The sequence below is a fragment of the Podarcis vaucheri genome (assembly GCF_965113315.1).
Source record: "Podarcis vaucheri genome assembly, chromosome: 1".
NCBI lineage: Eukaryota > Metazoa > Chordata > Lepidosauria > Squamata > Lacertidae > Podarcis > Podarcis vaucheri.
Window position 1 is genome coordinate 107,239,933 of NC_138759.1, and position 13,837 is coordinate 107,253,769.

General features: G+C 41.4%; 1 protein-coding gene across 2 annotated transcripts in view; it reads left to right on the forward strand.

Annotated features, from left to right (window-relative positions):
• Positions 1–13,837, forward strand: part of GALNT13 (polypeptide N-acetylgalactosaminyltransferase 13) — a 164,043-nt gene that overhangs the window by 57,085 nt on the left and 93,121 nt on the right. For both annotated transcript variants that reach the window (XM_082198423.1, XM_082198422.1), the window contains exon 3: positions 5,624–5,792. In XM_082198423.1, the coding sequence (XP_082054549.1) occupies positions 5,624–5,792 (169 nt within the window). The remainder of the gene's footprint in view (positions 1–5,623; positions 5,793–13,837) is intronic.

Here is a 13,837-nt window from a genome sequence, read left to right on the forward strand (position 1 = left end):
TTTGTGTTGCCTTTGTTTCCTTCCTACCACCAGACAAGTAAATATAGCATTTCTCTAGCTTCATGTTGACTCCTTTATTTTCCCAATTTCACTCTCTTGCTAGACCAGGAAAGTATGTGCTTTGCAAAGGAGCTTTTCTCTTTCTGTTTCTATCTATCTCTGCCTTCAGTTATTCTGGGTCCTTAGGACTCCACCTTGTCTCTCCCTTCAGACTTCTCTTTTCCTGTTTCCTTAATAATAATAAAATAGTCCTGACAACATGGGTGGTCTGCCTGTGTAATGCATATATATATATATATATATATATATATATATATATATATATTTGCTTTCGTAGATTTTCACGGGTACAGGAATGCAGGTTTTGGTGTCTTCGGGTGTCTTCCCGTGTAAGAGTTGGGGTGTCTGGGCGACGTTTCGACGAGGTCTCACTCGTCATCTTCAGGCTGGTGCTTTCGGCTTCTTGTTACTGGAACAGAGCAGGATCTTAGTGTTCGAGTTCCTATAAATACTGTTGAGGAGGTGTGGTGTATAGCCTCCAACGTTCTGGGCAGAGAGGAAGTTCCTAGATTAGTGTGCCTTTTCTTCTTTTGTTCCTTGATTATTTGAGGGATATCTTGAGTGATTTCATGAGTGATATTCTGAATACCACTTAGGTGGGTCATTAAGTGTGGATTAGTTGCTAAAGCTTTCGTGTCTTGACCTCTTGAGCTTGTGAAGAGTTTTTTTGAGAAGATGGCTGTGCTGCATTTAGTTGTGCTCTGGCTTGGCTTCGTGTATAGGGGCGAGCTGTGGTTTTGTGCCCTGTGCCAGCCAGATCTGTGTAGGGATTGCAGGGGGGTGCAGCATCCGGAGGTGCCGCTATAGTTTGGCTACTGGATGGAGTCTGTAATTTATCTGTGGAGAGGGTATGGGTTTGGGTCTGGTGTGGTTGATTGGTGACGGCGTTCTGTGTGCCTCTGGTTCTGGTGTCGGTTTTTGTGGGGAGGGCTAATTTCCAGATGTCTGGCAGGCGGGACGTGTCGTCACGCTTGTTCATGTTGTGAGGGTGTTTCTCTATCTCTATGGCTTCCATGATTATTCTCTTGTGGTGATGTTCCATGTTAAAGAGCAATTTGGAATCTGCAAAATTAATTTCGTGTCCTGTTTCTTTCATGTGTTGGAAAAGAGAGGAAGTTTTTTCTTCTTTTTTGACGGCATTCTTGTGTTCTGCGATACGTGCATTTATTCGTCTGTTTGTTTGTCCAATGTACGTGGCTGGGCAGACTTTGCAGGGTATTTCATAGACCCCTTGGTTTTCCAACTGGATTTTGTCTTTAGGGTTTCTGAGGATATTGGCTATTTTTTGGTTGGTGCAGAAGGCTGTTTTGATATTGTGTTTATGGAGGATTTTGCTAATTTTGTCTGTAGTGCCCTTGATATATGGAAGGAGGGCCATGCCATTGTTTTCTTCTGTGTCTTGGTTTTTGGGGGGTGTTTCTTTTTGGATTAGCTTCGTAACCCTGTTTTGCTGGTATCCATTGGCGATTAACACATTTGAGAGATTCTGTAACTCAGTTGTCAAGTGGTCTTTGTCAGCCAGGCGTTTGGTTCTGGAGATGAGAGTCTTGGCTACGGAGTTTATTTGTGCAGGGTGGTGGTGTGATTGTGCATGTAAGTAGCGGTTGGTGTGTGTTTTTTTCCGGTAGATAGTGTGTCCTAGGGAGCCATCAGGTTTTTTGTAGATTAGGACGTCAAGGAAGGGGAGTTGGTTGTTGTCTTCTATTTCCATAGTGAATTGTATTTTGGGGTGTAGGCTGTTGAGATGTGTGAGGAAGCTATCTAGTTTTTCTTTCCCGTGTGGCCAAATTACAAAGGTGTCGTCAACATATCATACAAATTACAAAGGTGTCGTCAACATATCATACAAAGGTGTCGTCAACATATATATATATGCACGCGCACACACACACACGCGCGCACACACACACACACACACACACACACGCTGTATATGCTTTTTGATCTGTGTATGTATGCATCTGCATTTCCCACAGCAAATGCCATTATTTTCCCTCATAAATAAATATTTCAGTTCTCGTGTGATTGTTGCTAACTCTCAGCAGATGCACACACTAATGCTTGTTGGTCAGTTAGCAAAACAGTTATAGTCAACGCAATCCTGCCTGCCGTACTCAGTTGTCTAGGATAATTTCATCCAGTAAATATCCCAGAGTAGTATCGCTAATTAACCACAATTAGCTTTTTCTGTGAATACCAGTGCAAGATATATGCCCATGCACATAAGTGCACTGGTATGTGAACAAATTATTATGAGTTGGCCGGGTTGGCCTTATATGAAATATTTGCAGCATGAATGTGCTGGCGTTGGTTTGGAGCTCTTTTATCACATGTACCTTTCATTTGGCCCTGAAAGTAAAGAAGAAGAAGAAGAGGAGGAGTTTTGGATTTGATATCCCGCTTTATCACTACCCTAAGGAGTCTCAAAGCGGCTAACATTCTCCTTTCCCTTCCTCCCCCACAACAAACACTCTGTGAGATGAGTGGGGCTGAGAGACTTCAAAGAAGTGTGACTGGCCCAAGGTCACCCAGCAGCTGCATGTGGAGGAGCAGGGACACAAACCCGGTTCCCCAGATTACGAGACTACCGCTCTTAACCACTACACCACACACATCAAGAGGATGCTCCAGTAACACTCCAAATGTTCCTTTTCAGCTATGGCTTCACATTCCCCACACATGACATCATATGATGTCAGGTGTGGTACAGGTTTGCATGGCATTGTCCCCATGGGACAAATTACTTGCAGGCCAGATTTTACTCCATGGGTCAGAGGTTCCTCATACCTGCTATGCAGGATGATTAGTTGCAACTATTCTATGATAAGTAAGTTATGTACAACTGATTTTGTCACATACGTAGAGACTGTCAATAGTAAGGAAGCTACTCACTAAACAAGCCTGAAAAGATAAAAAGAATAAGTTGCATGCTGATGCTCAGTTTCTCATTAGCTGCACTGCTCATTAGCTGATAATGATGTATCTGTGCATTGTAATTCTGTTTGCAGCGTTATTTAACAAGCAAGCCAGTAGTGGATGAAAATGAACAAAAACTAAGCTGTTGAATGTCTGGGCTGAATGTCATATATGAGAACAGTTAAATTTAGTTCATGATATCAATGAAATTGCTGTTGTCTGTTTTTTAGTAATCGATTTATAGTGTGCATGTATTACGGAAAAGTTAATAAAAGATAATATTTGTTAAAATTTAAAGAACTGTAGCTCACGCAAAACTCTCAATCTGTTTTCAGGATTGTTTTTTCTCTCCTGCTCTTGTTTGGCTGCCTCTGCTTCTCTTGAAATATGTGAATTTGCTCCCCATCCAAGTCCCAGAAGCACTGTTCCAAGGATCCTATGCAATGCTCACTCAATGAACCCTCCAACAACTTCTGTGGATGTTGCCAAAGGGGCATATTGGAGGTTTCAACGAATAGTGCAGCCCTTAACACCTTTTTGTATAAGTCCCCCCTCTCAGCCCTGTCCGCATGAGCAGGGAGGGGCAAGGCTCTTAGCACTTCTTTCAAGCAAATCATGCGCAACTAGTTCAATACTGAAAGCTGCATTGCAAATGTGGCATGAACCAGGGCGGACTAGAACTAACAGGTGGTGGAAGCATAAACTCAACAAATTCCAAACATGCTACAGTTACTTATTTATATCATAAAGTTCATGTATATCCCTTGTTTGTGTATATACAAAGCCCTAAATAACTTGGGGCCCAAATATCTGAAGGAGTTCCTCCTCCCATAGAAGCCTATCTGAATGTTCAGGTCAGCAGGGGAAGCCCTTTGATGATTAAGTGGTCATGGCCGTGGCACATTGGAAGGCCTTTTCGGTGGTGGCTCCCCTGTTACTGGAAAGCCTTCCCCTTGGAGATGCATCTGGCATTGTCACTGCACTCTTGTTATTTCATCAAGATGAACCTTTTTGCCCTAGTTTTTTTTTTTTTAATATGGCAGAAGAATGAGTTTTGATTGGCTTCCACTGTAATATTTTGTGTGTGTTTCAATTATGGTTTTAAGTAGGGTTTCCATACGTTGGTGATTTGGCCATCAGAAACAGAAAGTGCTGAAATGTCCAGACGTATGGCAACCCATGTCGGAAATGTAATTTTTTTGCGAATTTCCTTAAGCTTAAAAACTTCTTTCTTTTTTTCTTTTTAGTTTGTTTTCTGTTTAGTTTTTAGTTTCCCTGTTTTAAGTGATGCTTTATTGTTTTTAAATCTGTTTTATTGAATGTAGGTATCCTGTCATAGGTCCTTGCAGTGCATAAATAAATTCAAACAAAGATAAATATCTTTTTGCAATAAATGGTCCCTTGCACCATATCACATACAATTCTGGTGAGTTCCTCAGTCCTCAGGTACAGCTACACTTGGTAGAGGGAACTGGTGAAAAATTGGGGATACAGCCTTTGGGCAAGCAGAAATGTTCTCTGTTCACAATACAGTGGTACCTCGGGTTACAGACGCTTCAGGTTACAGACTCCGCTAAACCAGAAATAGTACCGTGGGTTAAAAACTTTACTTCAGGATGAGAACAGAAATCATGCTCCAGCGGCACAGCGTCAGTGGGAGACCCCATTAGCTAAAGTGGTACCTCAGGTTAAGAACAGCTTCAGGTTAAGAACGGACCTCCAGAATGAATTAAGTTCTTAACCCAAGGCACTACTGTATAAAGAGGACAACTCCTAGGGATATTTTCAAACATTTCCCTTCACATTGTCTATGCCCGAGAAACTTGTGGGTGCGGATGTGAAGTCATATTGAATATGTCGGTATTGATTGCTTGAAGGACCAAACTACTACTGGAGTAACACACTTTGAAGTTGCATTGTGTTTCTTTCTTCCTCCTTTAAAATTAGAACTAGCAGGTGCAGGCGCGTCAATACTTTATTGTTCCTTTGGAGAAGCACTGTACTTTTGTGCTGTAGTCCTTGCAGGAGGTGACGTTTTATGGTTCACTGTTTCAATTCTTTGTGTTCTTTCTTTTTGTTATGTTGGTGCTTCTTGACTAATCAATAAAAAATATTAAAACTAACGGGAGAGATAAATAAATGGTAGGTGCTTGGGGACCTGGGGAGATGAGGAGGATGAGGATGCATTCAACCCTTTCATACTTTGTCATGGTTCCAGCACCCCACCCCTGAAGTTGCTGTTAGTCTTTGAAGCAAAGCTCCCATTGGGACCAGTGGAGACTTCCCTTCCAGGGCTGCCACAGGTGGGGATTTCTGTTGGGGCTATGACATCACATGGTTGCTGCAGGGATAACATGGGATGAAATTATGCATATAAACCCGAGCTCCTTAAAGGGATGGAATGTGAATAAGTAGTTTAAGTAATGATCACAGAATGCTGGTAATAGAAAATGTATTCCCCATACTCTCATTTTTATTGATCTGACTGCAGCCTTATGAAATATGGACCTGAATGTACATGAAGAAGAGTTAAATTCACAGCTTCTTATCTTTAGACCCAGAAAAACAATAGATTGGAAGTTTCTGCATGATGAGAACAATGCAGAATGGTTAAGGATGTGCTTTTTCTTGATGTCTTCTGTTACAGCTGTTATGTCAAGAAGCCAAGAAGGACCTGGAGAGATGGGAAAGGCTGTTGTCATCCCCAAAGATGATCAGGAAAAAATGAAAGAACTCTTTAAAATCAACCAGTTTAATCTTATGGCCAGTGACATGATTGCATTCAACAGAAGTTTGCCTGATGTAAGACTAGAGGGGTAAGTTTACACATTTGGCTTGGTTTTGCAGTGTGTTGCATTGACATTCCCAATGTTTCTAATCTGTTTTATGTTATTATCATATTTATTTTGGATATTTTTAAACCGCCTTTCTAGAAAATGCCCATCAAATAAAAATTATGGAGTATCATTAATCCAACAAAGATAAAAACATAAGAACAACCAATAAAAAATACTCAGCCAGCCAATTAGAGGAGCTTCCCACAGCACTGACAAATCACAATCCAGGCTGTAAAAAACGCTTGAATATGTTAGTTGGAATAGGTATGTAGTTATGACCTTCTGAAAACCGGACATATGGCAGCCCTAGTGATGTTGCAGAAGCTAACTGAGAAACTCCGACAACTTCTAGGTCAGTACTCTTAACTGACCTAGGGTAGGGTCCACTTCACAGTTTACAAAATTTCTCTAGAATAGAAATTGCAAGCTGTAGGGATTTTGTGTGTGTGTTGTTTCACATGAAAGTAGCAGCTATGTCCTTGCCTGTGATGGGTTATGTTAGCGCTAGCTTAGCTGGGGTGAGCTAAAAGGAGCAGATCTGGGCTGGAGAGGAGACTGAAGGCCAGTTGAGAGGTTGTAAGAGCTGCAAGAGATGGGTAGCACTCAGGTGAGGGGCTAGAAAATGCCATATAGGCCTGGCAAGCAGAGCCAGACGTTAAGTGTAAATGCTAAGGTAGTCAGAAGATTAGAGCATACATGCAGATGAGCATGCATGCAGATATCATCATACACGCATCTTGAAGGAACTGCAGCAGGTAATTTGCTGATGAATGGTTAGCCAGCATGTGTACAGTGGTACCTCGCAAGACGAATGCCTCGCAAGACAAAAAACTCGCTAGACGAAAGGTTTTTCTGTTTTCGATTTGCCTCGCAAGACGAATTTCCCTATGGGCTTGCTTCGCAAGACGAAAACGTCTTGCGACTTTGTTAAACTGTTAAAACCGTGCTTCGCAAGACGAAAAATTCGCTAGGTGGCAAAACTTGCGGAACGAATTAATTTCGTCTTGCGAGGCACCACTGTATTCATTTGGATTATGCAGACCTGGGAATGGAAGTGAGGTTGCAGAGAATGCTTGTTGATTATTCCATACTGAGTTGGGGCTTTGCATTGCTTTCAGTGGTTGACTGGAACTGTTAATTGAAGCCAGAGGAGTGTGCACAATCCATCTGTAAACTTGTAAACATGCAAATGTGTATTAACAGTGTCCTGCAACTTCAAAACATTCGAGGTTTTTAAGGCTTTCTATATTCTGTTGTGTTTGATCAAACTGCGGGAGGCAGTGGAGGACAGAAGTGCCTGGCGTGCTCTGGTCCATGGGGTCACGAAGAGTCGGACACGACTAAACGACTAAACAACAACATATTCTGTTGTGATACATAACTGAGAATTAAAGCGCCTTCCATTTTGAGGTGACAACACCTCTAGCAGCCCTGTCCAGTTCTGATTTGCTGTCATTACATGGAATCTGACACTTCTTGTAATGCGTGGAACGTATTTTGCATGCTCTTCCCATTTAGATATAGCAGTGTCACTGTAGGTGTTCTGCATCTGCAGAGAAAGATAATTCTGGCAATTGCTAGTAATTCAATAGGTGTCACAGAAAACATTCCTTCTAACTAATACACACAGAGATATTGAATATTAGTATGATCAGCATGAAGAAAGAGGGGGGAGACATTTTTTAATTGCCTTGATGTGTCATGTGGTATCAGTCGCACTATGTAATATGTGTTGTCGGCACGTATTAAAAGCATTACAATAGTAAATTAGATTTTTCAGGGAAGAAATGACACACTTTACTCATATCAGAGGCTGCTGTATCATCTTCAAGACAATTCTTCACTTACATAGCCCTTAGGGTTTGACCAGCAGACAAGTCAAGACAAATCTAGGGCCCTTTGGTGTGGGATGGGCGTCCTGTCTCCAAACTGCTACCTTACTTATTGAAAAAGCTGGTGCTCTGCTCTTGCTACCACCCAGGTGGCCTTCAAGATGTTGCTGGACTTCAACTCACTTCCTCCACAACCATTTGCCCTGATGCCTGGGGCTGGTACGAGTTGTAGTCTACCAACGTCTGGAGGGCCACAGGTTCCCCATCCTGTTTTATAGCCTAATCTTATAGCACAATGCTTCACCCCAGGGGGAATATGGATCCTGTTTCTTTCTGCCTACCACAGGAAGTGGATGGTGGCACATGAATGGTAGCCTGGATTGTGTTCGTCCCACCCATCAATACTCTACTCCAGCTGCCACTATGCCACCTATAATTACTAGGGTGGCAACATACTGTAGGAGGAGGCTTGCTGGCTGGCAGCTTTTCTGAAGGTGGGCATGGCATGGAATCCTTATGTTGTTGTTGTTTAGTCATTTAGTCGTGTCCGACTCTTCGTAACCCCATGGACCAGAGCATGCCAGGCACTCCTGTCTTCCACTGCCTCCTGGAGTTTGGTCAGACTCATGTTTGTAGCTTTGAGAACACTGTCCAACCATCTCGTCCTCTGTCGTCCCCTTCTCCTTGTGCCCTCCATCTTTCCCAACATCAGGGTCTTTTCCAGGGAGTCTTCTCTTCTCATGAGGTGGCCAAAGTATTGGAGCCTCAGCTTCACGATCTGTCCTTCCAGTGAGCACTCAGGGCTGATTTCCTTCAGAATGGATACGTTTGATCTTCTTGCAGTCCATGGGACTCTCAAGAGTCTCCTCCAGCACCATAATTCAAAAGCATCAATTCTTCAGCGATCAGCCTTCTTTATGGTCCAGCTCTCACTTCCATACATCATTACTGGGAAAACCATGGCTTTAACTATACGGACCTTTGTTGGCAAAGTGATATCTCTGCTTTTTATACATCTGGAATCCTTATACCAGGATAGAATTCCAGCCCCCAGAAGGGTTCCAATGATACATGAACTACACAGAGATTTTGGCATTTGAAGCTGCTTCTTGTGGTTATAGTGTTGGGTTTGGTCCTGGGAATAGCCTTCAAATCTCCTCTAAGGCTATCAGCTAGTTTTGGGCACAGCACATTTTCTCAGTCTAGTCTACTAACTGGCTTCATTGTTAGCATAAAGTGTCACTCTTCAGTTCTTTGTTATACATATTAGCTTTTTTTAAACTGGTTTTTCCCCATTGACTTTTGGAAATGTAACCTTAGCAAGAGCAGGCGATCTCCCACCCATCTGGTCTAGGGAACCACCCACTAACAGTGCCTCAGTCTTATCTGGATTGAGTTTCAGTTTATTGGCTCTCATCCAGTCCATTACTGAGGCAAGACACTGGTCTAGCACTTCCACCGCCTCATCTGCATATGTAAAGGAGAAATAGAGGTGGGTGTCATTAGCATACTGCTGACAACATACTCCAAACTTCTGCAGAACCCCGCCCAGCAGTTTCATGTAGATGTTAAACAACGTGGGGAATAGGATTGAGCCCCTTGGAATCCCACAACTGGGGACCTTGACTAGTATTTACTGTTGTTCTCTCTGGGTTCTATCTCTACTGTCAGGAAAGGCTGAATCTTCCAGTTTTTGGTTTAATAGGATTCTGTCTTATTTCCTTTAGATACGGGAGCATTGGAGTGAGATGGTGTGGAGATATTGAGACGGATTTTATATATTATCCACAAGAGACACAGATATGCTTTTGGCAGAAATTTTTATATTTGTAAACAGAAGAGAGTTATCTCGTCTAGACTGCTGCAGTATTCTACTCTGCCTAATTTCTCCCCCTGAGTTTTGGAATTTTGAATTAATGAAACTTCACAACCAATGGTTCTTTCTGTTTCTGTTTTTTTATTATTATAAATTTCTAGAATTTCAATTCTTTCAGAAAGGCAACATTAAAAAAAATGAATTTAAGTTTCTATGAGGAAGTGGTAGGTGAGAGAGAGTTTGTGTACATGCTTGTGCATACATGCATAAAATATATTGTTTCAACATTCCAGAAGACAATTGGAGCAGAACCCAAGGCATAGTGAAATTGTGGGATAAGAGGGATCCACTTATCTCTAATCGAAACCAAAAGCCTTTCCTTCTTCACACTGCATTCCTGTGATCAAAAAATTCATCACAGCAGACAATCTGTATTGATTTACAGTCCCTACTCTGCTTGTAGGTAACTCAAATTTGAGGCACAGAGAACCACAGTCAATATAAAGATTCTGTATTTTTATCTTGCCTTGTCTGCTTTTGACTGCACCAGCCTGTTTGCTTCAGTTCGTTGCTCAGATTGCAGGTGAACTTTATGTGCATCACTTGCATTTGTTATTTGTCAGAACTGTAATAATAACCAGCAAAGCCTCCAGCCTATTCAGACTGAAATCAGCCAGTTTCAGCAAATGAAGAATTAGCAGCACAGCCTGGTGACAGATGAAACAATCTTATGAGGGCATTTCTCAATGTGCACATCAAAGACAGCTGGATTCATAAGGGGCTGCCCTTGACCAGCTGCGGGGAAATCAGACTTGTCTGATAATGGCTTGACAATGGAGGACAGCCTGTCTCTGGAGGATAGGCAAGCACCTGGATTTTAGACACTGGCATGGTGCTCCGTATGTTAGTTCATTTTTGAAGTTCTCTGTCTGAAGATTGGCCTGTGCAGCTAGAACCAATGGATGTGCATCTGAAATATAAGAAGTGTCTTTGCATTTAAAAAACTGTTCTGAACTTGTAATTTAGCTACCACAGCACCTTTTTTAATTGGGATAGGCAAATTGTTTTGCAAAGAAGCCCAAATTCAATGTATTGGATGGCTGCAGCTCCTTTGCATATTTCCATTCTATTTATAGTATACATCACTATGATTTAACCTGGATGATACCAGGGTATGGTTAGTGTACACCCAGTGCTTTTTTCGGGGGGGGGGATGCAGTGGTACACAAACCCCTAACATGTTGTGAATCTTTGTACTTTTGTTAATTTACTGTATTTATTTTCCCCGATTTAAACTATAAAACGGTGATTTTCTTGAGTAAAAATGACAGTACCCTTAAACTTTTTTTTTTTAGAAAAAAAAGCACGGCATACATCTATTCTGTATTCTTGCTGAGGAAATGTTGCCATATCTCAGCCATTGAAAGAGGAAGTCACTGGTTCAAATTTCACCACTGCCATGAACTCACTGGACAAGACAGGCATCCTCAATCACTAGCTCATGTTTGAAGAAATATGAAGCATTTCAGCCTGGAGTGTCACCAAATAAAACAGCTTGGCAAATAGTGATATCACAGCAGAGGTCTTACTACTCTCTCTCTCTCTCTCTCTCTCTCTCCGCACCCAATATTTAATACATGAATACTGATGATGATACTGGCTTTGCCACTGTAACTATTACCAAGACAAAATAAATACTATGCATCAGAATCATCATCATCATCATCAAGATTTCCAGCCTAGGGTTGACATTATGACAATATATGTGCTAGGAGAATAGGTTATTCCTACTGGTTTGTTTGTAGAGTTTTAGATACAACCCATGCAATATTCTTTACAGGTTTTAAAGGGTTGTGTTGTGTTGGAAAGGGAGCAATTTTTCTCTCCTATGCCCACTGATTTTTGATTTTTAAATTTATTTTTACTTCCCATGTGCACAGGGGAAGTTTATAGTGATCATCCATTGGTAGCAAAGCCCACCTTGTGAGCTGAGTGCAGCTCTATTTTCTGACTCAATGGTGCAAGGCTGTTCAGCTATGAAATTGCTTCTTTCATGCATTCCTGTACATTTTTGCCTGGACAGTCACAGTTTAGAAAACTTGATCATGACAGTGAATAGAGCAGCTGGGCAATCAGTTGATGCTAGGGATGAAGTTTAGCTTTCATGTGTGATACCAGTTCCCTCATGTATGGTTTGGGGTCAGAGGCAGTAATTGTGGAGGGCAGTGTGCAGCCTGATCAGTCAGTAATATCTAAAACTGAAGCAATTACTTTACCTAATTATTACTTTTATTGAGGATACAACAAAAGTAAGTCATTTATTTACTTTAATTATAGATTTGCTTTCATTCACCATAGCTGGCTATAGCTCCATTGTAGGGAATCTTGCCCTTCCAGATGTGGTCGTACTATCAGCTTCCATCAGCTTCAGGCAGCATAGCTAATTGTCATGGGAGCTAAAGTCCAACCATATTTGGAAGACTACAGATTCCCATTTCTCAAAGGCTCAAGAGTAAGATAATCATCTTACTCTTCCTACTTATGGTTTAATCATCTTTGGTTCAGGACTCAAAGCTTAGCAAACATCACACCAAGTTTGCAAATGCATATGAAAAGCTTATCATTCTGCAACCACCTTGTAACAAGGTTCTAGACAGTGTGAACAATGAGGACGGTATATTGATGACAATATTGATGTTGATGATGATTTAAATTTGTATCCTGCCATTCTTTTGTAGATCTCAGGGCCGTTCACAGCATAAAAATGAAACAAGATGAAAACACAAAATACATAATAAAAACCAACCAATAACACCCCTCTCTCTACCCCCTCCCACAAACACATTTAAAATGGTACAGTTTAGGATGTTAGTAAGCCAAAGGCCTGGTTAAAGAGGAATGTATTTACCTGGCACCTAAAGTTGTATATTGAAGGCGTCAGGTGAGTCTCCCTGGGGAGAGCATTCCACAAATGGGGAGCCACTTCATAAAAGTCTAATTCTCTTGTTGCAACCTTCTGGACCTTTCATGAAGGAGGTGCATGAAGAGGGGCATCAAATGATGATCACAGGATCTGGGTAGGTTCATGTGGAGAGAAGTGGTCTTTAAGGTATTGCAGTCCTGAGGCATCACTGATGGTGACTCTGCCTTGGGTCTACTTGGCAATTGCAAAAGCACTGACGTGTGTGTGTATAATATAACTTACTTTGCACCAATCCTCTAGATCAGCTGCCAAGGCAATGGTCAGGGATGATGGGAGATGTAGTTCCAGTAGCATCTGAAGGGCAACCCATTGACAACATCTGCTCTGGATGATCCAGTTCCTGTTTCCTTCTTTACAGGGCCCGACACAAAGTTGGGAGAAATAAAAATCTCCCTGAAAAGTTCTTCAGATTTTCTTAAAACACTAGATTATGAAAAAAAGAAACACACCCCACTTTTAGGAACTGTGGAACTTATATTTGGCTCAAACTCAAGGACACAAAGAATGTTCAAAGTCCCAGGTCTGTATATGGCTTGTCATCAGGATGTCCAGTCTTATTATGCCTGGAATTTTAAAATGCCATCTCTTTTCCCATTGGACCATCTCCCTTTTCATTTTTTTTGCGTGGAACATAAGGCAGCACAAATCTGAACTGCTAACTACTTTGCTTATAAGCATTATCAATTATGCCAACACAAGATGTTTTAGTTAGCTAATGATCCCCCAACTGGCAGGTAATTTGGACCTGCAACAGCAAAGCAAACATGACATATGGTATGGTCACAAGCATTGCCAGTATGCATGAAGCTCACTGCAAAGCCTTCTGGACTTGGGACGAAAGCAGGAAGAGTTGCTTTGAAACAATCTTGGTTAGTTAATTTATAGTAGCTTGCATCTCTGATGTCTGACAATTGTGCAGTTCTTTTTCCCATGCCCAAAAGTGTAAAGGAATTTCAGTATGACTTTTTCCTTGAGCATATCTGTCTTCAAGATACATATCTGACAGTATTCATGAAAACATAATTGATGTTTTGGTTGAGTATTTCTGAGGCAAATGTGGAATCATTCAGCCTGAAGAATGCCAGATATTAGATGAATGGCTTTGTCCTGTGCCCACAAGTCAGGCATGCTATTCCTAGAAGATAACATTTCCTTCCATCCCTGGTGTATTTCTTTCAGAATTAAGGGAAATAACACTCATTGATACAATGTTTGCAGTCTATCTAATTTTGCGAAGTAAAGACAATAGGCAATAACTTTGAATGGAAACATGCAACCGAGTATGGAAGCAACAATTTCCTCCCTTCACAGGCTGAAAATCTCACTTGTCACAGAGTTTTTCTTTGATTGTTGCTTTTGCACTCCTGACAGAAATCCAATTTAGGAAGAAAGC